The sequence below is a fragment of the Dermacentor albipictus genome, chromosome 2 (genome assembly GCF_038994185.2).
Source record: "Dermacentor albipictus isolate Rhodes 1998 colony chromosome 2, USDA_Dalb.pri_finalv2, whole genome shotgun sequence".
Taxonomy (NCBI): domain Eukaryota; kingdom Metazoa; phylum Arthropoda; class Arachnida; order Ixodida; family Ixodidae; genus Dermacentor; species Dermacentor albipictus.
Window position 1 is genome coordinate 110764569 of NC_091822.1, and position 27039 is coordinate 110791607.

Genomic DNA, 27039 nt, shown 5'->3' on the forward strand with positions numbered 1-27039 from the left:
GCAACGACGCAAGTTCGACCAACGAAAGACACGATTCGAGCAGTAGATATCAGAACCAACCTTCGCACGTTGACTTATTCAATGCAAGCGTACCGTGGTCCCCTAATATGGATTCATGTTTGCATTTGTCTTCGTGTTGCTTCAATATATTGCTCACGACGTAAACCATCCGAGTGTCTCTGAGGTGTCAGCACAAGCAGTGTACTCTACCTGGTCCTTGTGTTTTGCTACTGCTTGGAAAAAAGAAAGAAAAAGCTAAGTCGAGTGAATAGAATTACCTAACATGTCCCCATTCAAACAGACAAAAAAAAATTGCATAACGTTTGTTTTGCTCCCCCTGCTTATTCATAACGCTTCCGGACTCGAGGCGCATTGTACATTTCATATGTGCATAATTTATTCTCTCCGCCGCGAACGGACGGCAAACCATGCCTCCAGCTGTTCGTGGGACACGCTTGCCAACGCAGAGCTTAACTTTTAAACTGAAATGAGCTCTTAAAGGCCAATCCTACTCGATCTTTGGCTTGGCACAGAATGATTTTGAAACGTTTGATTAATCAATTATTCAGAAAAGACGAACAAGCATTAGTGTCAATCACCCGTCAGTCATTTTCTACGTTCGTGACACTCTGTCTATATATTCCGGGGCGTCAATGGTACGCTCCACTTATTTGTTATAGACGAAATACGCTTAGCAACAGCGAATGACACTGCATGGTCGAAAAACAAAAGCAGTAACTATACTCCAGTTTCTGCACGAAAACTATTAGTCGCGGTTTCGGCTATTGGCCTGAGCGGCGCTGATGTCGCCGTCATCATCACGCAACATTATCCCAGTCGATTTTTAAGTGATTCAGACGTTTAAAGTGAAGGCGTGGGGGGAAAGGTGTCATATTCGGGTAACATTCCGGAGGGCCCGTGCAATCTGTCGATGACCAGCAAATGAGCACTAATAACAATATGACATCGATCGTTTTCTAACAATTTCATCTGGTGTTAATGCTATATGTTGCAGACAAGAAAACAAAAACACGAACAATTGTCCCTATGCAGCACCATGCTGCCACTTTGCCCAGGTATTCTGACAACAGTGTTGGCAGCCTAGATTTTGTTCTCAATTATTTTTATTCCCGATGGAGCTTGGTAACGGCGGAGGGAGGCTTGTTTATGTCGGGAGAACTGCCTTGAAAGAAGTCCCGTCCTGTGAATAATAAGATGAACGAGGTAGTAGAAATCACCTCCGGCTGGCTAGATTTTTCGCGAAGGCAAAGCACCGGGAGATATCGCCAGAGCTACGCGTATAGTAAAACAGAAAATACGACACTGCCCCAGGAAGTCACGTTATAACACTGTTTTTTGGTGGCCATCTTAACGACGTCGTTTTCCGTGTCCTGACGGTAACGGTGAGCGTTTGTGGGCACGGTGGTTCGTGCGAACGATGGGCAGATTCCCACTGCACTGATACGTACAACAACATTACGAAACTGCTAGCAAGGCCGTGACGGCTCCACCGCTAATGACACGCAGTATTCCGCGTGGGGTAATCGTGGTAACCGGGTGCTAGAGACACCCCCTTCGGGCTTTTTTGCTGACTTGCTTGCCAATTACGCAGAATTTCGCGAAGCCATCGGACAAGAACAGAAGTCGTTCGTGCGACGTCTGCCCGGCAATTTTCTCGCCGTCTGCTCCATTCAAGCAGACGCTCCGGGTGGAAGATGCCCGTCCGAGTCGTCTTGGTCGTTCTATATCTGTGTCATTCACACGGTCCACTGCGGATCCATCGGGGCGTGTGGCGTCAGTTTTTCTCGTGTGAAAGCGTTACACGTGTGCGCATAGCCGGCGAAGTCGCGTTTATCGCTGTAGCTTTGCGACGGCAAAGCCCTTATACATTATACCCTCCGATATGGCTGCCATAGCCGTGCTGTTGCTATAAATGGGTAATAACGAGCCTTGTTTTTCTTTAATCGGTTTCTTAACTGAAACAGTAAATCGACGAACTATAAAAATTAAAAAAAAAATGTTGGGACAGCGGTTGGAGACAAACGATAATAATAATTTTTTTAAAAAAGTAAATCACTGTCGCGACTGTACGGCAGAAGTGCGCATCCACTATAGTAATCGTTGACACTCTTGCACCTGAAGCTACCAGCCGGCACGTGTCATCAACAACATGTGATCTGCCGTGACCGAAGCACAGAAGCGTATCAAATCACTGCGCGATAATTTAATGTGCAATCAGGCGCCCAAACCTTATACACGAATGAGGTGCGGTAAACATGCAAGCATTGTCTGTCTGCCGTTGTCGATGTTACTAATAACAAGTGAAACGTGTAGCGCGCACGTCTGCTACTCGCATCGAGCACCTCCGCCTACTGGACCACCACAAACCGGCGGACCAAACAGACGGCGCGCCACTATGGAATTAAATTATTCTGAAAATTCCCTACATGGGCAGGTTCGATGCCGAAATACTGGTAATACTGCGCCGCCTCTATCCAAGCCCGTTGTTGTTACACGTACACAATGGCGTGACTGCCGCCGCCAGGTTCTGGAGCCGCGAATTCACCCTCATTATTACGTGTTCATTCCTTTCCTTAGCACTAATTGACCCGAGCAGTTTTCGCAGCGTCAACCGTACCTGAGCAGTCGATGAGAGTTCGTCAGAAAAACTGCACAGTCGTTTCAATTTTCAATGCACTGCAGTGGTGTACAGTCGCGAGCAAAAGTCTAAAGACCACAGATGCCACGAAAAATGGTTTTTCTTCAGAGCCTAGGCGTGGCAGGCTCAAATTAAGTGCATCTGTTCAACCGATGTACTGGAATGAGATAACTGCAAGTTGCAGTTATCTCGTTATCTGTTCGTTAGAATTCAGAATTTTCTGCTGCCGGGGGTGGGGGATTCGTGGTCTTTGAACTTTTGCTCCAGACTACGTGCCACGCGGCTCGGCGTCTAACGTAAGGAAGGACAGTCGATTACACACATATAGCAAATATGTTTTTTTATCTTTGTTTTCTTTAATTTTTGTTGTTTTCCAAACGAAAATCTCCTTTTGTTTCCTCTTGCTTTTCTTTTTCAGGTGACCACAAAGCTTTTGCCAGCTTTGTTCCTCGAAAGAAAAAGAAACAATAAATTCAAATACAAGCTGCTATAAACGTTTGGATGCTTTCAAAACGTGTGGTCCCCTCAGTTCAGCTCTGGTGTGTGAAGTTTAGGTGCGAATTAGAGCTGCGCGACTGCTGTCGTCGCTTGAAACGCTTGGCAGAAGTGGAACAGAGAGAATGGTGTCACATTTCTCACTAAGCCAAATTTACGACGTCAATCATATCATGAATCTCGTTAGCTCATCCAGTGGCGCGTCAGCAATACAGGAAGGAAAAGAAAACATCTCTAAGACGGTATGCAGTGTTTTAAGGAAGCGTGGCACTCGCTCCATGTTGGGCTGTTAAAGGTACCGGTTTCTAACAATAACAACCAATCGCATTCGATTCGTATGCACGAACATGCCCATTTGACACAGCCGTCCCTGGGTGTGTTCTAATTATGGCCAGCATCGGAGACTGTCTACGTAGATAGCTACAGGAGACAGCCAAGACAGCTTCGAGCACAAGTAATATAGCGCGTCTCCAACCGCCTGCAAGACGCATGGAAGACGCCTCTGCGACGTGACGTCATCTCGCGGTGACAAAGAAAAAGCTGAGAAAAGAACGCATTATTTCTGTACTTTAACTACTTGCGTCTGCGAACCCATGAAAAACACGACGGGACTTACATTAAGGGCACGCGGAAGAGTGTCTACGTTTTCTTCTGCAGCATACGACCTTCCCGTCGAGTTTCCAAGCGTGCTGCTTAGCCGCCATCTTCTTTGGAAAGGAAGGTATAGCCTGCATCGTTTTTGACTTCGATGCTGTCTTCGCGAAGCCGTCTTCTTTGGCATCTTCGCGAGAATTGGAACGAGACTCAAGATGGCTGCTGCCCGCTTAGCCTTTCTACTTTGCCGTCTACGGCAAGTACTGGAACACACCCCTAGTGCGCAAAACTGAGACATCGTTCGTGAAGCAACACAATATGGAGGACACACCTGAATCGAAATTAAAATCGTCTGTATGCAGTTCCTTATACAGGTGACTCATTCTTCGACAACTCATCTCATAACTTACGACTTTCTTAATTTTCGGTTGCGTTTCTTGCTGGAGGGCGCGCTACACGACCGTGCGCGTGTCTAACGAACACATCGAACACACTTTCGTCTTCTTTCGTACATAAATAAAGGAATAGATACGCACGCACACGCTACGTTCAACGACGACATTAAAGAAACCCAAACTCTACATATGTACAACACCAAAGCAGCTTAGAGTTGCGTAACCGGGACAGAATAAAAAGGCTATATGTCATCTGGAAACCGCGTTCTTCTTTCTTTTATACATTGCTACGCCACTAACACGCATCAAGCTTGCTGCATAAGATGTGCGCACGGCCCGCAGGCAAAGTCTCTACGGTGCGCACATCCGTACGCAAAGACGTGGACAGGGGCGGCGGCACCCGGCTGGCTTTGCATTGAAGGCCAGTCTGAAACGAGAAGAAAAAAGGGACGAGGGCTCAGTGGCGTGTTGACACAGTGGGTTACACGCGAGATAATCAGCACTAACGTCGACTATCGGGAGTTCGGCAAGCGGTTAATGCGACGCACCGTTTAATTCGACACGAACCAGAGATAGAGAGATTGAAAGTTTAATAAATCGGAAGTCAGCAAACATGCCTTTGACGCATGTGCAGTTCTTTTAACTGTAAACATCTGGTATTTAAAACGAACTGTCAGTGTTTAGTTGAACTTTCCCTACCGAGAGCACATTCTGCTACTAGGATACGTTGTCAGGCATATTGGTAAGCCATGCGGTTTGATATCCGAAATCAACGTAAAAAGCACGTAAGCACGAAAGCACGCACGCACGCAAGAAAGCAAACAAACAAACAAACAACTCCACAAATTTTTGTACAACACTGCGCTTTCATCCACAACCATCCTCGAACTTTTTCTTCACCCACATCACCCGGTTTGGCGCACGAATTCTGAAGAAAACGGGGACTGCTACAGAAAGTGCGCAAACTAGGGAACAAACGAAGGATACCAGGGAAAGAAAGGACTTAATTCGAATCGTTCCGTACTTTTTTTTCGCTCGCCAAACGCATGCCCCACCACCTCCAGCTTTGATGGAGCAAAGGGCATCAAAGTTCTGCAAACGGGCCTATAGGGAAGGGAACGGGAAAATAAGGAGGAACAAAGGCAAGGCAAAGACACACACGCGCATACAAAAAGACGCGCAGTGCGATATCTAGCGCTCGAGGCCCATAAGGGAGAAAGCGGTCCGTCCCTCATCAACCCATTTCTCATCCGGCAACCATGGCGAGCGAGTGTGCAGCGTGCTGCCCATGCTATCAAGGCAGTGGCGGCGGCGGCGGCGCGCGGTCTCACGGATAAGCACCACTGAAGCAGCAGCAGCAGCAGATACGCCCATTCCCGGTTCTGCTTTCCCCATCTTCCCTTTTCCACGGGCGACGAGGAAAGAACGCATTTTCTTTTCCCAGCGAGGAAGGATCAGACTGGAATGAACAGGAGGGAAGCGAAAGGAGGAATGGGGAATAAGGGAGTTAGGAAAAAGAAGAGCTCTAGGAGGAAAACGGCGACGGGGCGAATCTTCTAACTCCCTCAGCGCGGAGCTTCCTTCCCTTTTCCCCGTTTTATTTTCGTCGATACGTAGTCGCGTGGCACCAAGTGCCTCTTCACACGCGAAGTGGCCATTCGCGCTGAGCGCTTGCGCCTCCTTTTTTCTCCGTCGTTACTCTTCTTACCCCAGAAAAATGTGCTCCGGCATTTGTGTCTGTGTGTACATATATAGCATATACGGACAGTATAGCGGAGAACGCGGAAGGAGAGATATAGAAACTTTGGTGAACTTTGCTAATAAAACACCGCTTTCCCCTTTTCTTTCTTCCCCATCTCTCCCTCGCAGCTTGTTACGGTACATTCCCTTGTTCCCGCACTCGCCGCTCCTCGCAAGAAATAAAAAAGAAGGTTCCTTCATCACACCCACCTCCCCATCATGAGGTGTACCTCCATTTCACCTCCAATCATCGTGCCCACCCAGAAGCGCCTCTGTAGTCGCGCGACGGCCGCCTCACCATTGGACGAAGTAGCTTGCAGTTCTGCGTCGCCTCCACCTTCTCATCACTGCAGCACGCAACGAAATGTTCCAGACCGGTCCTTACATTTCCCCATTTCTTTCTTACTATGCATTGATCCTCCCTTTCCTCCAGCGTTGCTCTACGTAATTCCACACCTTGCAGTCGCCTTCTCTTCAAGTATAACAACCTCCTCTCTTTATTGGTCAGCCTCCATATTCGTTATTTAGTTTTCTTTTCTCGTGTTCGTCAATTACTTCTATCGAGAACAGCGGACCAAACGCAGTTCCGCTCCACCAGCTCGCTTTTCCCGCTGCGTGACCCATCAACGCTGCGATGCTTCCCCACCTCACAACGAGCCCCTCCTCCCTCACTATTCGCAACGTAAACGCGCTATTCCTCGCCGCTTTCTCGAGTGCCATTTCATCCAGCACTCCCTCCCTCTTTCTTTCTCCTTCCATCTCATAAACGCAATCCCTTTCACCGTAGCACACAAATTCCGCATTCCCAACCTCGCGAAAAATTTTCGCTCGTTCCGCAGTCCCGCCCTCGTCTTTTCGTCCCGACGCATGCGAGGCTGCTCACAACCGTTGTTCTTGCTGCTGCTCTTCTCAACTCGCGTGCCAAGAGCGTTTGCGTTTTCTCGCCGCGCCGTTCAAATCCTCCCCGCCCCCTTCACCACTCCCTCCCCCAATGCCACGCGAGCTCGACAACGCCGCCAAGACGAGAAAAACCGCGATCATCTATCTGGCGCAAAACCTCGAAGCGTATATGCTATGTACATACACGCCTCTCGCTTTTGCTTCTATGCGCCGTTCCTTCTCTCCCCCGTCTGCGGTCTTCCTTCTCTCTCATCCCTCTCCATCCCGCTCTTCCCTTTGTTCGCCTCCATCTTCTCTTTCATCTCGACAAAACTGAGGAAACATTTTCCCGCTCCTCTCTTCAACCCCCTTCCCGCAAAAAAAGGGATAATGCGGCGCGGTCTTCTTTCAGCGCCGTGTTATACACTGCAGCGCGCCGTAGGGCTATACGCCGTCGTTCACGCGAATAAAACGCCGTCGCCGCCTCGTTGAGCTTAGAAACACTGCGCAGAGCACTCGCGTATGTGTATAATCGCCCCCTCCCCCTCTCCCGCTCCCCCCCACCCCGCACGCGTGGTTCGAAATTATCCCCTCGCTCCCGAAAGCGATCCCCGAGAGTTCCCGAACAAATCTCGCCGCGAGACTCCGCGAACCGCGCCCCGCACAAAGGAACTATTGTAGAGTACATCGGGCAAGACGCAAGCAGCCAGAAATCAAAATAATAGAAGCAACCGAAGCGAATTCGCGATGGCATCGTCATACCGGGGAGTGGCTGGATGAAAAGCCTGCTGTTGCTGCTGCTGCTGTTATACCCTGCACCACATTATAAGTCTTCCCTATACGCTTCCATTTATTTCCTCTTTCCCTTCCACTGCAGATTTGGAACGGGAGAAACGGGTTGCGTGTGAGGAACAAACGGGGGATCCGCCCGCGGTCTGTACATGTATACGGTACGCGTCGCACAAGCCCCATCTGGCGCTGCCGCACGCACGCGTCATTTGCACTGGGCGGCGCACACGCCCGGTTGGTTTTCACGACGCGGAAATGCCTTTTAATGAGATTCGTCCGTTTTTCCCTCACTCTCGCTCTCTCTCTATCGCGTTATGCGCGAGAGCGCGCGCTTATAAATGCGCCCGTGCGCGCGTCATTTGCAATTGGACTCGGGGCGCGCGCTCGAATAACCCAAACTCCGCGTCGGATTCCTCTTTCTTTTTTCTCCGCGTTTCGGCGCGTTTGTGACGTGGTCGACGGTATGTGCTGCGGTAGAATCAGCGCACGGGGGAATTCGAGCGAGAAATGCGGCGCCGGAACTACGTATAGATATATACGCTCCAGAACTTCCCTGCGAATATGGTCCGCGCGGGAAATTAATGAAACGAGATGCCTGCTGCTTTGAGCGCTATATGTCGAATTCTGGCTGTCACAAAAAGTGTCTCCGCAAACTTTCGACTCGCGAAGACATTCTCGCTTGTTCTGTGGAGAGGACCGCGGCGCAAATGTGACTTCTCGAGGGCGCGATCGACACGGGCGGTTCTTGCGTGAATTAGTGGTGATCACGACGTAAAGAGTTCAGAGGAAGCTCGACCGAAGGCGTAGTCCCTTAGGGTTACGCTTTGACGATAACCCCACTGACGATAATCGCAATGACGATGACCCCAATGACGATAATTATGTATTCCACAGTTTGCAGAGGAATTATTCTTCTTTTCTCTCCTTCTCGGTTTTTCCGCTTTCCCCTTCCCCAAGAGTAGGGTAGCCAACCGGGCACGTTCTTGGCTAACCACCCTACCTTTCCTTCTTCGTTTCCCTCTCCCTCTCTCTCCACGGTGTGCACGCTTGCGGTTCTCGAAAAAATACGAATTTTTCCTGAAAACTGACATCTAGGGATGACTGAAAAAAGAGAACTGAAGCATTTAACGACTGCGCAAGCGACATTTGAATCAATCTTGGGCAAAGTGTTGCTAGAAAAAATTCTGCTAGATAAAACTCTGATACAATGGATGTGCGAAAGATCATTTGCTGAGCTCAATGATCGAGCGATTACACGTATAGTTTGGAATCAATGCTGCATTTCCCATCTCCCTTTAATCCCCTCTGCATCTCCGCGTACATCCTGCGTCTGAATAAACGAAGCCACTGCGAGCCCGACCACACAGCACACGCTCACTTGACGTCTGGCATCGCCCTGTCGCCTCAATACTGCCGAAAAACTCCGGAAAGGGAAGACAACTTTAGCACACGCTTTGAAGAGCTTTCTAGCGCCAGAAGCTGACCGGGGCTAGGTTGCACGAAGCAGGCAGTCCACTCGGCAACATCCTCATTTTTAGTGACTTGGTTTCATTTTACAAAAGCGGAGCACACCGCTACGTTGCCATTATTACCGCCACTATACGGCACAATCACGCATGCTGCAGTCGGTGGTGCGCAAACTGACGTTGTGTTGTGAAACGTCGGATAGTCGTGACGCATTCAGGCCCCTTCCTTATGGTGCATTCGGTTGACCGTCGGCTGATGATTTTTTTATTTACAAGCATATCTGTAACGCCGCTTACAACTGCCATGGTTAACATTCCCGTTTGCACAGAATTACACATACCCACATCTCATAAACGTGCTACATACGGAATATGTAGCACATATTCATACAGCCAAGTTTAGCGAATGGCTCTTACTGAGAGTCTTACGGATACACACAAGCACAAAAACACGGCAGGCCTGTTGGCACGTTACAGGCTTCAATACATCACGGGGCAAGCCAGTGGAAGTGCTAAACATTTATTTATTTATTTATTTGTTTATTTATTTATTTATTTATTCATTTAATGTAGCTGCAGAGCCCAAAGGCATGTCAAAGGTAAATATTCGGCAGATATCCGCCTGAGTGGGGACAACTTAATTAAAGAGAAAGAAAACTCCAACCGAGATTTATTTTGAGAATCCGACGCCTTGGAGCCCGACCAGCTCATTCTTCAGGGGCGGCGTGAGGCGTAGCAGTGCTTATATATGTTTTTGGCGCTTTCATAGGTGCAGACACTTTTCGTAAAGATTGATCGTAAACGGGGGGAAGTGTTCTTGACGAACGGATTGATGGTATCCGGCTTCTTCTGGATGTGCCAGGGTGCCGAAAGGAGCCGCCGTCGGTGGTTTTCTTCTATCTCCAAGACGACAACGCCTTTGGATTTTCTCCGGTGATAAAAAAAAATAACGCGGAAGCTCCTTTGGGAGTTGTTTAAGTATGCGCCACTTGCTCATCTCCACGCAGCCCAGTGTCATTATCAATTTATGAAACGACCTCACCAGCATAAACGACAGCGCTGCGGCGACACGAACTGGTGCGTACGGTGACGCAAGGAACATTGATGACGCAAGCAAAGTACCGCAGGTGCGCTGATGACGTTCGGATCATTGTAAGCCGTTATCACTTTTCAGCGCCTTGTCCATCTGCGATGAACCGTATATGAACCGATGAACAATTATATGAACCGTGACGAAACGTACTCAGGCGGTGGCCTCGTATGGCACCGCCGCGCGGGCCGCACCTTGCAAGCAATCTGCGCTGCCGACAAAGAGCGCCCGACTACTGATAGCTTCGCGCGCTGTGTTCTCGCCGCTTACTTAGCGTTGAAGAGAGACGCGCGGGCCCGTATCTTGAAAGCGATCTGCGAAAGCGGCAGTGAGGCGCGTGCTGAGAACTCCGCGAGCGCTGTGTGCTCGACACCGCTTCGTTGACGTTGAAGCGAGAGGCACCATGAAGATGAATTCACTCGCTGCGGCGGGTGCTGTCTCGAAAGCGGTCGTCTTACGGGACGGACGGACGGTTTTATCGTTGGGTAATGCTTACGCATTTAAAAATGTGGCAGTGTTCTGCCACAGCACTGCGTTCTCTGATTGGGTGGCGAAGGTCTTTCATGTGTTTACGGATTCTTTCCGGGAGGTTTCTATAGTCTCGCGACTATATATACGACGCTTAGCACTCGCCGCGCTGCTAATTTTGTACGCAGTGCCCTGCGCCTTTTCGACAGTATACGCAGTCACTTGGACGATTGGAGGAGGCTGCCGACCGTATATATAGGGAGAGCGACGCCAACCCCTGCTGATCGCGGCCCACGGCTAATGTCTCTCTGACGCCTAGAACATATGGCATCGAGACACGGCGTCGTTGCCTGGGTGCTGCGGCAGCCGCCATCTTCCTTTCATTCTCGTTCCGTCGGCGGAAGGCAAGGTGAATAAATGCCGTTGTGTAAACGTTCATCACAAGGTCACGGATTACTGCGTTCTTTTCCTCCTTCCGAAAGTTCGGATGCAAGCACATTCTTTCGGCTCTCTTGATCAGGCTTCTAACTACAGGAAACGTTTGGCAGGTGGGGGGATTAGAATTAAACGGAAAATATCGTCCTGTATGTGTTGGTTTCTTGAAATACGGAAAATGAAAGGTTCGGTAGCTCTCTCTTATCGAGGACGTCTGAGAAAGGGAGAGAACCAGAATTTTAGCTTTTCCTTGTAAACTGTATAGCCGGCCCTATGGACTTCAAGGGTGCGAGCGAATTGTCCCCCTCGGATGACTTCACCATGCAAAAACAATCGTACACGTGGTGAAAAAAAAAAATTTTTTTTCGTGCGACCATTGGAGGACATGGTAAAGCGCCCGCTTTTCGATGTTCTCCATGGCGAGTGCGGCGACTGTGACCGAGATTGCGGCACCCACTGCAGATCCACTAGTGTGTTTGTAGAACTGGTTGTTGAAAGAGAAGTGCTCGAAAGGCAGAACTCCAATAACCAACAGATGTGATTAATAGAAAGAGGAGTGCGGTCTTTCAGTGTGAGATCATGTTCGAGCGCACGAGAGAGAGAGAGAGAGAGAAACGAAAAAGGAAAGGTAGGCAGGTTAACCAAGGACGTGCCCAGTTGCCTACCCTACACTTGGGGAGGAGGAAAACTGAAGAACAAATAAGGAGAGAAAAGAAAAATAATAGTCATTCCTAGTCAGTCAGAGCAATCTCCATTGTCATAAGCGTTCATACAGTCCAGTGTCCTCCAAGATGCGCAGAAGGGCTTTTGTGGCCTTTTACATTCAAGAATGCATAGGCTATGGTCCGAAGATGTTTTCTTGTGAGAGCGCACAACGTGTCACAGAAATAGCAAGGGGCACAGGAACACTATAGTAAACAGCGAAGCTACATCAAAGTACACCAAGCAGTCGTTTTCGTCAGGACCCACATTGGACGCCATTTCCACAAGGTATCCTGAAGTGCCAAGAGAGATTGTTAAGCAAAGGTTGTGAAAAAGTCGAGTAAAGCGCAGCGTGGTAACTGTCTGTCAACAGAGGATACGTCAACCGCGCTGCACAAGGGGATGAGGATTGGAAAGAGGAAAGAGAGGAGGAGAGGAGCAGCAGCAGCCGAAACGGCGTAGGCGTGAACAGAGGTGTGGTTAGAGGCGATCAGCGAAGCCGACGGCTTGGGCGAAGGCCACGAGCGCGCGGAAAAGCACCCTGTGAGTTGCAGCCCTATGGGTTGAGGCGGGTTTCCAGTGTTGTGCAAGGAAGATTTTGTGTCTTGAGTGGCGAATATCGGTTTCCGTTGTTTCCCGGTGAGAGTAGACATTATGTTATGAAGATAGGTTGACGGGTATCGTAGGTGGGATCACGTAAAGTCTACTATGGGCCGTAGAGGATTTCCTGTTTCATGAATGTTTGGGAGGCCGTAGGAGCCTAGGGCGGAGCTGCTTCTGCATATCAACCTTAAGTAAAAGGTTTCGAATTCTAGATGTTGCTTGAAAATGTCAGAGAGAATTTAGTTCATCTGGGTTTGGGTTTACGACGTTGGATCCTTCTTTATTTTGGTGTATGCTTCTCCATTAAGCAAATCGTCTGCTTTCCTCTCGTAGTCAGGTAGATTCACGATGACAGTGCTGTTGCCTTTATCGGCTGAGAGGCCAACAATGCTTTTGTCTTTCTTCAAGTCTGGTAGAGCCTTCACCTCGTCGTATGGTAGGTTTTTGCAGTGGAGCTGTTAGAACCTCACTGAGTTTCTCTTGACGTGCGCAGCTTCGCAGAGCTAGGGGAGGGAGAGCTGATAGAGAGGAAAACAGAGTATAAAAAATGGAGGACGCTTAAGCTTCGCCTTCAAGAGTGGAACGCGACAGCGTTCCCGTCGACCCGCCAAGGGGTGTAAGATAGTGGGCTACGGCGCAGCGACTACGCGTCCCGCATCGGACGCGGTGAGCGTCGAGCAGCGCCGCGTTCGGCGCGGCAACGAAATGTGCGCCTGAGCAAGCGACGCACTCCTGAGCCTTAGAAACAGCTCGTTTCTAAGGCAACATCGCATTCACTAGAGACGCTTTTGTACCGCTTTGAAGCGTCGAACTCGTGGCTGAGTGGTAGAGTCTCCGTCTCACACTCCGGAGACCCTGGTTCGATTCCCACCCAGCCCATGTTGCAAGTTGTTTTTTATTCATGAAGTGCCTGCTGGGATTTATCGCTCACGGCCAACGCCGACGACACCGGCTTTTCTGCGACACGAGCTCCTTAACGCTGTCGCGTTAAAATAGCATCGCGCATAGCGACGCGCCGAGGGTAGGTGGAGCCTAGCGGGGAAAGAGAAGCGCGCACGCGAGCGAGGAACGCTGCCAGGGTCGTGCCCTCTCCTGTGGCGAGCGAGGCAGGGGGATCAGGCGAGGGAGGAGGAGTGTTCTGTGGCGGCTGCTAGGGTGCCTCAATGTACACCTCGCCCGCCACTCAGTACAGAGTGGAGACAACCGCGGCGTCTACTATGGCGTTGGCCACGCGAATCGCGGACGCCGTAATAGACGCCTTTGGTGGACGCCGTAGGGACGTGTTGCCGGCGCTCGTGTGTCTTTTATGCAGTTTGGCACTACTTTACTAGCCTTCCCCAGCTGCACTGGTCTCTGGTGTTTGCGATAGCAGAGCTATGCATAGTTCTTGTTTTGACGGGTCGGCGTCTTGCACAGAATTCCTATTTGTTTTAGCCTTGTCTCTTGACGGACGCCAATTTCCAGATGCTGTATATCATTCTCGACTGCTGCTAGAATATTGGGGAAAGGCGGGGTAATTGAAACGTTGAACCCATGACCCTTGGGCAGTACGGATACTTTCAGCGTTGAAAGCGGCTGTGACAGTGATATCACGTACCATGCCTAATTGATGGACTCTAACGAACGATGGGTGTGTGCTGTGCTATGTGCTCTCTCTCCCTCTTCCCCTTCCCCATCTTTCATTGCCCCCATCCCTCTCCCATGTGTAGGGTAGCAAACCGGTTAAGCTAAACTGGTTAACCTCCCTGCCTTTCCTTCTCCACTTTTTCCTTCCTTCCGTCATTCAGCGTTGAAGGATGCTGGGATGATAGGTTTGTCAAAGAGGTGCTTGGAGGATTTACCGGTGGCTTTTGGTGGCGATCCAGGCTGCTAAGTTTCTTTGCTTGCGATGCCTTGCGCTTGCGAGCTTGTGTAGAGGCAGCTTTCCTTGGGAAGTCTTCCAAGGACGGCATAATTCCAGGAATAGGATGTTCCATCTGGCGCCGGGCGAAGGAAAGGTCCAGTTCTTTCTTCCTGATCGTCGTGTTTCACTCATGTACGCGTCCATTAAGCAAGCATTGCTCAGTTTTGGAGATGACCTGGAGGCCTTCCAAAGATAAAACCGGACGTTTCGGATGCAGGCTGTGGGGGATGACACAGTTCTCCGCGCACGTTCGGTTGAATTCCAGGTGACACTTGAACACAGCTATCATCACCATCATCATCATAACTTATTTTTATTTATTTATTTTTCCCTTAAAGACCCCTATGGGTCATTGCATAAGGGGGAGGGCAGCATGAAACATTACATTATTCCTTCGAAGATCGCGAAGAAGGACCTGACCGGATTCCGAAACGCCGGGATATTAAAGTAAGTGTAGGTTAGAGCTTTCCTTCTCTTGAAACCTATATATGTATTTTTATTTTTTGCAGGAAGCTTGTGAAACGAGCATAGAGAGAACGATACATTACGTCTTGTTCAAGCTGTGGACTGCATTAGTAAGTGCGAACCAACTGACTCAGCCAAGAACCCTGGTAAACATAGATACTCCGAGTCCACGCACACTGTCTGAAATTCAGTGTTGTAGTAAACATTATAGCACATGGCGTCCAGCACGACGTTTTAGCCTCTTAAAAAACTGCGTAAGAAAATTGTCGGATATTCGAGTTCTACTCGGAACCCACGCTTCTTAAGCTTCTATTGCGATAGCAAATATATGGACACTCCAGACGCATTTCTGCCGTCGCCGTCGCCGAGATGTTCCGTAAAAAGCCCAAGGGCGATAGCACCGTCGTCGCGCACCATATACGCTGTATGTGGGAGTGAAAGCGCGCGAGAGGGGCCGACGATCGCGGCTCTGTCTCGCCCGCGCGAAAGGTATGAGAGCAGGGAGGAAGTGCGCCGTCTTCCGTCGCCCGCGAGACACCTAACGTCGCGAGGCGCCGGATGGAGGGACCGGGAGGCCGGGGGACGGCGTTCTAATCCAGCTGTAAATGCCTGTGTCACGGCTGCGCGCAGCCGTACCTTGAGAGCGATCTGCGTAGGGTGCGTCGACGGCTCGTAGCTGTGTGCGTGCTGTGTGTCCTCGGCAATCGGTTTGTGTTGCAGCGATAGACAGCACGAAGGTCACTTCGCTCGCTGCTGCTGCCTCGCTAGTTCACGCCAACGTTTCGACAGCGAGTGTCCGCGGTTATCGAGTGTGATGTGTTGATGGTTGCTGAGCGTGTTGGCAGCATGCTTGTTAATTTAGTCAGCAAGCGATGTTTACAAGTTGATACGGCCGATAAAGCTGCTATCCATATTTCGTATGGCGATCTGCTAATTTGCTATCGTAATCAATGCTTCTCCTTTCAGTCGAAACCGACTTTTATGCGAAGCATATTACTAGAGCTCAACCCAGCTCCTCAGGCGCGGCGGTGTCGCCTTCAAGGCTGACCACGTGACACCGTGACGTCACGACAGAGGAGAAACGGGGCTCCAACTCGCGCCGTCGCTCGCGGCGTCGCGGCGGTATATAAGCAGCTGCGCTTGCCTCTGCTAGACACTCACGAGGCGAGATGCCTCCTGGAGACAGAGCTGCTCGTTGGAATGAGAAGCGAAGGTTGCGGCGTGCTACAGAGACTGTTTCTAGGTGGCTTTGCTACGGCGCAGCGACTACGCGCCCCGCATCGGATGCGGTGAGCGTCGAGCAACGCAGCGTTCGGCGCGACAACGAAATGTGCGCCTGAGCAAGCGCCGCACGCCTGAGCCGACGCCGACGACACCGGCTTTTCTGCGACACGAGCTCCTTAACACTGTCGCGTTAAAATAAAGGCTAGTATGCTTCGCATCCTGGGCTTAACCTTAGCTAAGCCACAGCCAGTTTTTTTTGGAATGGATTGTACGACATACCGAAAAAAAAAAGCATACAGAGAGGACAAGAAAATGAAGCTTCGTAAAGTGTTCACATACCTTTCAACGACTTGGCTGGCCTGTTCGTTTTATCCAAGGCCGCGCTGCTCCGCGACTGACTGGCTTGTTTTCGCGACGATGGCACACACAGATTGCACTGAGTTTCTTTTGTTTTCCTCTTTTCGGCCCTTCACCACAGGACACAAACTGAACCGGGCGTCACGCCGCAGTTCACGAAGGCCTATATTTCGTTCACCACAGTCGACCACGCGCGCAGCACACCACCCCTGTACACATATAATACGAGAGGGAGAGGAAGAAGGAGAGAAAGAGAAAGCACTGCACTACGCCTGCGCGTTCTACATATACGCTACTTGTCGCTCAGCCTGGAGAGCGAGAGCATGGCCAACTGTTCCTGGCGCCTCTCGAGTCCGTTCACCATGTTCTCCATGTTCTTGAGTTCGCTAGACACCATGGACGACGAGGCGAGCGAGTTGTCCGAGCTGTTGCCGCCCGTCTCGGACGACGGCGAACTGAGGCACTTGTCCAGCACGGCACCAACAACTCCCGCAGTGGGCCCATACAAAGTCCTGGCGGCCGCTGTTGCCGCGGGCTCCTGGAGCACCGAGTCCGGGTACGTCGGCGTAGGCGCCACGATGTGCTGCTGCGGCACCGAGGAAGAAGAGGAGGACGACGAGGGCGAAGCCGTGGACGCCACGGGCACGGCATACGGGGCGAACCGGCCCTGCTGGGGGCCGGCTTGCTGCTTCAGGAATCTGGACCCCACGGACTCGCCCGGCATGAGACCGCCGCTGCCGGCGTGCGGATGCTGCTGCTGCGGCTGTCCCATGGGGTTCTGGCCGTTGAAGAAGTGCTGGCTGGCGGCCATGAGGAGAGGCAAGCTGGCAGGATGCGGGCCGCCGACCAGCGATGACGCCGATGGTCCGCCTCGCGGCAGGAACATGGCGGACGGGTGGAGACCCATGGAAGGGTGGTAGAAAGACGCCGCGGGGTAGAAGTAGGGAAACAGGGCGGCGGCCTGGGGATGCGCTGCGGCGGCCAGGCTGAGGCCCTGGAGGCTGTGCAGGGACATTTCGGCGGCAGCGGCTGCCGCAACGGCGAGGTTGTTGGGGCTCGGCGAGCATTGTCGGTCGCCGTTGGCAGCGTCGTCGTGCCTGCCGCCGCTTCGCTCGTGGGTCGCTGCGGCAAAGAAGGGCGCGCAGTTGTCAAAGAGCCGAAATCGAGCTGCACTTGCTAAAGTGCCATCGCGGTAATGGCTTATCGAGTGACGCGTCTGAGGCAAAGAATTAGAAAACAAGGAGTTACTGAAGACAGCCTTGTCTCACACAGCTGTTCTGATTGTCGGCTCAAGTACAGATGCGCAAAGGCACCAGATATTACAAAGCCATGGCAGTTGGTTGAACCAGTTATTTGTTGTTTATGAATGTTTGTTCATTTCGATAAGAATTCCGGGCACACGTGGTACAGAAGACAACTTATAGCACACGTTGTGTTGCTGCCCATCACATGAAGCGCAAAGGCTTCCCTTCGGACGATGACCTATAGTGCGCCTGCGATGCAAAACGCCACATCAGCACTGCCGCATTTTTTCAGATACTTAACCCTCCCTGTGTGACCGAGCGAACGATTAACAGTTCAGTGTGCGCATAGTGCTGCGCAAGCATTTCCTTCCCTCCTTCTGTTAATCTTTCATTCCCCTTTGCCAGTGCAAGGTATATCCAATATGGCTCTAGTCTGTTAATCTCTTTTGCTTATCGCTTCGCTTGTACATGTTGAAGTTTTTCTAGTAGCGCAAAAAACACGAGGACGCAGAAGAGCGAGAAACACACACACAGGCGCTAACTTCCAACAAACATGTGTGTGTGTGTGTGTGTTTTTCTTCTCTTCAGCGTCCTCGTGTTTTTAGCGCTACAAGAAAATCTTCTCAAGCCAGAGCAGACCCATCGATCACGCGCCCACGCCTGCCACACAGACACACACTTACGCGGCGTTTTGCTGAAGTAAACAACACGAATAGCGCGTGGCTCTTAACTCGCCTTTAGCGATTTCCAGGCGAGATATATTAGGATAGAGTCACTGCATGGGCTACTTATAGGGAAGGGAGCCTACGCAGTAACTCTATAGTATGTACAGTGCACCGCACCCCGCGACACTACGGAGAAGACAGGCGGGAGAACGACGGGAGCACCGCTTCGCTGCTGAGAACGGTCCAGCTCGAACATCGTCTCGCCCGTGAAGAAACCTGCCGCAAGTTCCTCCAGCAACGCGCAGTATACCTTCTTTCAGAAACTGGAAAATATACCCTTGGACAGAAGAGGAAGCAAGCAAGAAAGAAAGAAAGAAAGAAAGCAAGAATGAAGGGAAGAACGAATGAAAGAAAGAATAACGAGAAAACGAACTCTGGGGAGGCCGACGATGGCGGTATCGATAGCGCGCGTGCAGGCGTCAGAAACCCGAGCCTTCTCGGCCACCGCGGGCCACCACTTGGAGGTGACGGGACAGCGACCGACCGCTCGTCACCCTGACCCCTGCCTTTCCTGCACTTCGTTGAGTGAGAGCCGATACGCCATGGCTTCTGACTCGCCCTCGCTTCTAGAGACCGTTTTTACCGTGCATGCGCAGTGGTTAAAAAAGAAAAAGAAATCGGTGACGGTTTATTAGCTCCGGCTAAACATGAGCTATCGTGCGCTAACACCATTAACCCTATAGCTAACGCTAACCCCATAGCATTGTCGCTGTTCGGGAGTTTTGTTAACCCGCGCATTTCTGGGGGCCTCCGCATCAGCGTCGAGACGGCGTTCCGAGCTCAGCGGCGCCGACAGCATCAGGCATACTACTACAGATAACAACTCTGCAAACACCATCGCTTTCCTCCGAACTTCACCGCAAAAAACACTGCTTTTTCCAACCACTACAGTAAATGATTTTACGCTCCCAGTGTTCGCCTATTGTTAGCGCACTAAAAAATATATATATATATATATATATTGGCCTCGAGCTCCACCACTGGAAAAGCTGGCGCCACCGTCGGCGTGACGTGGTAGGAGGGATCACGTGGACATAGCGGCCGCGTCGGCTGCTTCGGGAGCGCCGAAGCGAGCTGAAAACGAGAGTTTAAATTCCCCTCGTACGCTGCGGTCCTCATTTAGTGGCGAGATTTTCCCGCTTCGAGTATCTCCTTTACAACGTTTGAAAGTACTGGAATAGGTAGTGGCTGCCTTTGAAGGCGCGCAACATGGTAGGCTACTGCTCGGTGCCGCAGTGCCGGACGTACGCAATGGAGCCCGGTGTCAGCCTTAGGACAAGAAGCTGCGTGAAGCTTGGCTCGCGAAACATAAAACCGGCAAACAATCATCGGCTACAACTCGGGTATGCAGCAAGCACAGACGCGAGGAAGATTTCTGCTACGGCGCCGGGTCTGCGATGTTCGGAAAACGCGCACTGAGACGCTCGCCTGAGTCCGCTGCCTGACTAATGTCATGACGGTTTGGTCTATATGAACTTGTCGATGCTATAGATACTGGCAAGTTCACTGGAATGGAAATTGAGCGGTAAGACGCACATTAAAAAAAAGTAATGGCATATGGTCATGTTTGTACGTGTTATGAATTAATGCACTGGATTACAAAAAATAATCAACGGGAATCGCACGCTGAGAACAACGATAAACATACAGTGCGACGCAACTCAAGAAATAATATGGAAACTTCCAAGAATTTAGAAGAAAAAAAAAAGATTGAATCGTCGCGACGGCACATCACAGTCACCGTAGGCGTCGAAGTTTCTACAATGAAATTATTTTTGAACAGCTCTGATAGCGCCCATGCAACAATGGTTGCTTGTATACTGTCAAATGCTCATATTCTGCGGCCTAAAGCTCACGGCACGGTGCGAAAACGCGCACGCGGCAAAAGCGAAACAGTATGTGGACAAGCATGCAGACGCGCAGTCGGTCGCTGCGAACCTGTGCGATCGCTGCATTGAGGCTTCATTCTATTACGCCACATTTAGTTATGCAAACACTATTAGAACATATTTCACATAGTTGGCTCTCAGCGTTTGCCTACCTTTCACGCAAGAAGCCGGTTCGGGAGACTCCATTGCGGCGACCGCGCGCAGTGGCATTCACTGTACGTATTCGGTAAAGAGATAGCGTCTGTAAACGATTCTGTGCTCTCAGTTTGCCCAAGATCATTATTTAGACCGTAAAAAACTTGTCTCGCTTCGAAATTACTTACAGAAATGTCCGGGAGAGCTCGCGCGTGATGTTTTCAGTGAGCTCTGACAGCAAGACCTATGAGGAGCGCGCCGCGTGATCCCTCATACTACGCCAGCGAGGCGCTTCCGATAGGTGGCGACTCCGTAACTCCTCGCCGCCAATATAAGCGCGCCAAACGCGCTGGCATGCGGGCGCGGAGTTCTATTAGGAGGCTTCACAAAGAGAGAGGCGAAATCCAGATTGGTTGGCTAGTAGAGATTTCGCGTCGAGACTTGATTTGGTCAACCTGGTTAGAATGCGCCGCGACGATGACCGAGACAGGAGAACGCAAGAACACCTAGCGAGCGCTGACCACGCGTAGCGCTTGAGAACGTATCTTCGCCACTGGCGTACAAACATAGCGCATATGATCGAACCCGCAGGAAAAGTTTTATCCTTTATGAAAGGGAGGCATTTGGACTTCCGGCTGTATAGGGTAAAATACTGACATTATGTATTGATGAAATGAAGTAATTAATAGTCATTCACCCCGGCACGAAGTTACAAAGGAAACCCGCACGGCAGAGAGAAAGCGCTACGGTTGAAGGAAAATTCGTCCTGGTCGGGCTGCGAACCCGCGACCAATTCATTTGCTAGGCGGTCGCTCTACCGTCAGAGGTAGCCAGGAAGCTAGCAAATCGCGGAGTGAGGCCTAATTAATGCTCCAACTAACTTGTACATTATTTGCTTCGACTGATCGATTAATTGTTCGTTCTATGTGCGTTCGTGTGTGTCGGGGGGGGGGTAGGGGAGGGGGCGAGGCGTGCTAAGGGGGATGTTATGGACAAAGCGAGCTTCGATTTAGAAAACAAAACGAATGCGAATAAGCGAAGCGAACCTCTCCTACGCGCAACACACACACACACGCGAGCTGTGTGGGGAAGGCGTCCGCGCGTTTGACCGAGACACGTTTCCTCGCACGCCTGCCATATCACCCTCAAGACCAGTAGTTTCTCGGGAGCGCTCGTCCTCGCGACTTCAGCGACTCGCCTCTTCGCTCTGCTGCCTCGTCGCACGTTATCTTAACCGAGTTCTTCACCGCCGTCCAGCTGCTCCTCCCTCTCCAGCAGCCGCGGTGAGAAGTGGCACACATCGTCTGGTTCTCGGTCTTCTGGGAATGCGTCCCGCTCCGAGGGACAAAGATAACGAAAACGCAGAGGCGACAAAAAAAAAAAAAGAAAGAAAGAAAGAAAGAAAGCAAGCAAGAAAGCAAGCAAATAAAGATAAAGGGAGGAAAGCACTTCGACGAGTGTGAAACAGAGAACTCCCAGAAAACGGCCGAACGAGGAGAAGAAGCGAAATGCTGCTTCTGCTAGCTGGTTACTCTTTGCAAGTTGATGGATCACGCGCGTTCTTTTTCTTCCTTAATTTCTTCCTTCCTTCCTTTCTTTCTTTTTTACCGAAGTGTAGTAGCCCGTGCCATGTACACAAGCGCGCGTGTTTAAGATAAGCGTTCGTTCAGAGAAGCCAGTTTCCTCTGCACCAGTGGGTTGCGCGCACGCCTCTGTCTCTCTTTCTGGGTTCTCTTTCTTGTTTCATCCGTAAGGAAGCTATGAATCATAACGTTATTTGCAATATAGGCTGGCTTTCGTCTAAAGCTAACTGCTTCTGCTTTTCCCTGGACTCGCGAGCGGTGCAAAGCTTTCGAACGGCGCACGGCGACGAAAGATTGTGCGCAGCTGAGAGGCATGCGTACGCTTCTGGACATTCATTATACGCATGCAGGTCTTCTGTGCCGAGTGCAAATGAAAAAAAAAATGAAAAGGAGGGGTGAAGGGGAAGAAGGTGAAAAAGTAAACAGCAACAAAGACAAATGTTCTCTTCACGGTGTGAGACACGGTGCGAGACATTTCAAGGCTGCCATTGAGTCCATATTCCACTGAAGTGATCACCCATCCCTCATGTAATACCCCACGTTGGGGCCTTTGAGGTAATAATAAATAATAATAAATAATAATATATGGCTCGCGTGCGATGCGCGATGTAGACAGTATATCTCTCACTGTACTCGGACTTGCAGCAAACGTAAGGTGTACGCCGTGGCGTACAGCCACGAAGCCAAGGAGCTATATAGCGAATTTCCCTTTCGGTTTGTCTTTAGGGAATGGTTTAGTGGATGCTCCCACGACTGCAGGTCAGTGACCGCAGCAGCACGACGGTGAGGGCATGCCGATGACTGAGTGACGACGACAGACTGACGAAGACTCAGTGACGACGGTGAAACCATGTTCATATAACTCGAAGCTCGAGAATATAGGCAAAATTGCCGCGTGACTGGCCGCTCGAGGCGCTTAGCATGTATTAGCGGGCTTATTTCACGCTTGCAAAAAACACTTTCATGTAGCACGTATTGAGCAAAAGAAAACTGCATCGGGAGTTTTTCGTGTTGCTGTACAATTTTCTCATGGACACTCTTGATATTACTAGAATATTTGAGAAGTTGGTTAACTAATTAAGACTAATTAGGCGATCAGGCGGAATGCAAAAATAGAATATCTCCAAGCGACGGCAAACAACATTACCTCGGTTCTGTCTATCTGCGTGGAATCTGTGTATTTTTAATGTTTGGCTAAAATTACGTGGGACACCCTGCATACCCGGGACCCGACACAGAGCGAGTGAACCCTAACCAGTGCCCCAATTTGTTGCGTAGTCGACGAGACAACACCATAGAACACCCGAAAAGTGGGGACAAAAAGAAGAAGAAGAAGAAGAAGAAGAAGAGAAAAAATAAATGAATAAAGACCTTCGGTTTAAAAGACAGTCAGTTATAAGAAACAGTACACGGTATACGCATTCGCGTATATGTGCCCGTGCCGCCCTGTCCACCTCATTACCAAGACAAACTGCCCTGTTCCACGGGGACGACACGAAACGGCACTGCCCCCACGAGGCCATTAAAAACGCTCGCGCGCGACGGTGCAAATGTGCTGCCGACTGCGTGGGCGGCCCGCAGCTCCGGGATGCATATACGGCACGTTATACGACCGGCGCGTCCATTCGCGGTGTTGCGCGTACACGCGCGGAAGGCAGCCGCGCGTTGCTATGCGCCGCGCGTGTAACAGGATTAATGTGCGCTCGAGCGCGCCGCCACTCCGTACAAGAAGCGCACCGCGTATACAAAAAATGGGCGCGCGCATTCATGAATGCATCGCGATCGCGAATTCACACCGCTCCCATTACTCCTGGACCCGCCCCGTCTCGCCTATATCGTTATGCGTATATATATATTTATGTACGCACTCCGTGCGTGCTCGATCGCGATGCCGGAGAGCGGCAACTTTTGTTTCGTTCCGTCTCCATCCTTGCGCGTATGCTTCCTCGCATCACATCAGTGCGCGCCGGCGAGGCCGACCGACGGACGTTTGTCCACTCTCGTTATTACGCCAACGTCTGCGGCGATTGGCTGCCGACGGGCGCGCAAAGGCCACGTCTGCTGGCGCGCGGGCGGCACGATCCTGCGGGGCACATTAACCTCCGGTCGCGTATGTACGCGTGCAGGTCGTCCATGTATGTACGTCTAGGCGCGAATGAATGATTTACGGCGTGCTCTTCTTCCAGGTCAGGTGAACGGCGCGCTGCAGACGATGCCCGTCCGTAACTGGGTAAAAAAAGCTAGCACGTATATATATATATAGTTCACGAATCACGTGGTGCATGGCTGTGTTATAGTTATGCGTGGACCTAAATGCAAAGACATGTTTGTTGTTGTTGTTGTTGTTGTTTTGTAGAAATAGAATAACGCGAGCGCCTTTAGTGTTTATCCTCATCAGACAGGAAGGCTAGACTGGGGAGATAATCACTATTTCAAGTCTATTCGTACGTAGCTACAGGTACGTTACGAAAGTGAAAAAAAAAATCGCTTGCGTGCTTACGCACCCCGCGTTTAGACCCCGAAAACAACATATTCGTGTATCTGGACAAAGCAGCTGTCTCCTCATATAGATTATAGGCCTAAACGCAGAGGCGAAGACGTTACATTGTGCGGTGGGTTGCCACGTTGACGACGCATCCGCGACATTCATGCAGTCTCGCGGTTTTAGAAACGCACTTCGCGGGTGATTTTCATCGTGGGTGTCGAACCAGCGGTCTATATAGGTCAAATAAGCGCCAGTTTTCCTCGAAAAGTGTTGGCAAAAACCTGACGAAACGCCTTGAATACAGTTCTTTGCATGCACGTGACTGTATATCCAGCGTGAAATATGTTACGTAATCACTTCCGAGTTCACTTAAAGAAGGGTGAAAGTCAACGTGCAATATACGTATGGTGCCCAAGTGATCTGAGCCAGGATGTATAGCTGAAGAACAGCATCATTCGAAGCAACGTCTGTGCAGAACGCTACATTATATAGCCTGTATACTGTGTCTGTACTGTGCGCTTGTTATGTCCCTGCACTAATAATGGACCCACTGCGTGGAAGCCTGTCGTGGATGAACCGGCCACATACATGTCTTTCGCTTCGTCTTCGCTCTCTTGAACTTCGAAGTACGAACCAACGAGTCCGGCAATACGTTCTGCTGGCCGACAAGCACTCTGCTTGAATTCTCTTTGCACGCAGGGCAGCGGTATATTAATTGCGTCCGCTAACGTTCGGTTCACTGTTCTTAAAGCACCTTAGCGTGATCGCGCTGGCGCCAGTAAAGATGCTGCTCAGGTGCAAAGTCGAGCTGTGAAAAAGAAGAAAAAAAATTATTTGTAGATGCAAGCCTACATCGAGGAAGGTGAAGCCGTACATCAGAGAGGTCTCATATCTTTCGAAGGAAAGGAAGGAAGGAAAAAGTGGAGAAGGAAAGGCAGGGAGGTTAACCAGTTCAGCTTAACCGGTTTGCTACCCTACACATGGGAGTGGGATGGGGGGATGAAAGATGGGGAACGGAGAGAGAGAGAGAGGGCACATTGCATAGCACACACATCGTCAGTTATAGTCCATCAATTTTTCCGTGGGACGTGACATCACTGTCACAGCCTCGTGTCCCATCCCGTCTCTTTCAAAAACCGAAGTAGTCCCTTCGTCGCCTTCAGCTGCGATGTCTTCTGTTGGCGGCATGTGAAAATCGTTTCGGGTGGCAATGGTCTGGTGTCAAGGTGCGCTAGAACGGATGCCAGGGACTGTCGCCGAACATTATATTCAGGCTGCTCTTAGTGATGATGCGTCACCGACACCCTCATCTTACGTATATATAGGGTCGCTTATTAGGGGCTCCCGCGCTGGGTGCGTGGCTGGTGCTCTTTTCCACCAACACGTACAAACTTCTAACTGAACTCCGGAGTAGCCGGCGAAACAGGATGTGCGAAGCAAAAAGTATGGATCACTGGGTAAAAAAGAATAAATAAACAAAAGCAAGGAAATCAAAGAAAGAAAAGAGAACAGGCGCAAATGAGGTGGCGTCTGTTAGTGTGGGGTGTGCGCATTATAACCTTTATTTTGTTGTAGTCATCAATAATTACGTTTCAAAATAAAAGCGTCGGGGTTCAGGCGAACGTTGCCTGGCTGGCTTGATACCGAACACGCCGTCGCACGCTGGCCTTTGCCGCTGCAAGAAAGCTCCGCGTAAAAAAAAAATTTAAAAAAAATAACGGACAATGCCAACACCAGTAACCTCGCGCGCGTGTGAGGAGGCCCTGCAGCGCATACATAATTACTGACGCAGCTTCCCGTCCAACACCTGTGAGGGACCCCGAAGCGAGGGATTTGTGATTAATTAGATCCGGTGAGTTTTCCTATAACCTGCACGGAAGTCTCTGCGTAGTGGCCAGATTTTGTGACGCTTGACTTTAAACGGTCTGACAACTGGCGAGAATGTGTTGTGAAATGTTGACGGAAATGAAGTGGCCGTGATTTATAGTGACAGCATCCAGGACGCTGTTCGGGATTTAAACAGGAAATATAATTTTAAATTGGCAAGGACGATCAGAAATACTAGTGTTCCTGTATATGCTCCCGCAGGGAGGAGCATATACAGGAACACTAAGAAATACCAGTAGGTGGCGAGGCCTGGCGGTGAAATCTTGATACTTCGAAACGTAGTCAGGAGATTACTGCACGTAAGTCGACTGTCATTAAGTACAGCGTAATTATGGCTTGAAATCACAATTGGTATATTACTAGACACTTGCGCTTTATTCTACGCATATTACGAAGTAAAGAAAGTCCACGCTGACGAGCGGCGCTCGCGTCATCCCACATGCATGGCGTCGCACGTGCTGTTGTACGTGCGCGAGTATATAGCGCGAGTCTGAAAGTACCTAGAGTTTTATGACCTCCCTGTGATACAATATGCCATCGACGAGTTGTGCCGTAAATGGGTGCATTTTTTACCTTCTTGTCGGCGCCTCTGTTACACTACCGACGCCAAGCTCTCCGCCGACCGTAGGCAGATTGTCGGCGTCGGTACAGTGTGACAGAGGCGCCGACACGAAGGAAAAAACAAACAAAAACGCTGTCGCCGACAGTCGGCAGTCCGATATCGGTGTGGGGTTGGCCTATTGTGAGTGAACATTTACTAATCGGCATTCTCCAGGCGCGCTGCTTGTGACGGGGACGGTGGTCTGTCGTGCAAGTCGGGTTCGTCG

General features: G+C 50.4%; 1 protein-coding gene across 1 annotated transcript in view; it reads right to left on the reverse strand.

The window, feature by feature from the left end:
• Window positions 1-2984: 2984 nt before the first annotated feature.
• Window positions 2985-27039, reverse strand: part of LOC139056039 (optomotor-blind protein-like) — a 167697-nt gene continuing 143642 nt past the window's right edge. The window contains exons 6-7 of the mRNA XM_070533852.1: window positions 16247-17386; window positions 2985-4570 (exon numbers count right to left, since the gene is read on the reverse strand). Of these exons, the coding sequence (XP_070389953.1) occupies window positions 16557-17386 (830 nt within the window). The 3' untranslated portion in view covers window positions 2985-4570; window positions 16247-16556. The remainder of the gene's footprint in view (window positions 4571-16246; window positions 17387-27039) is intronic.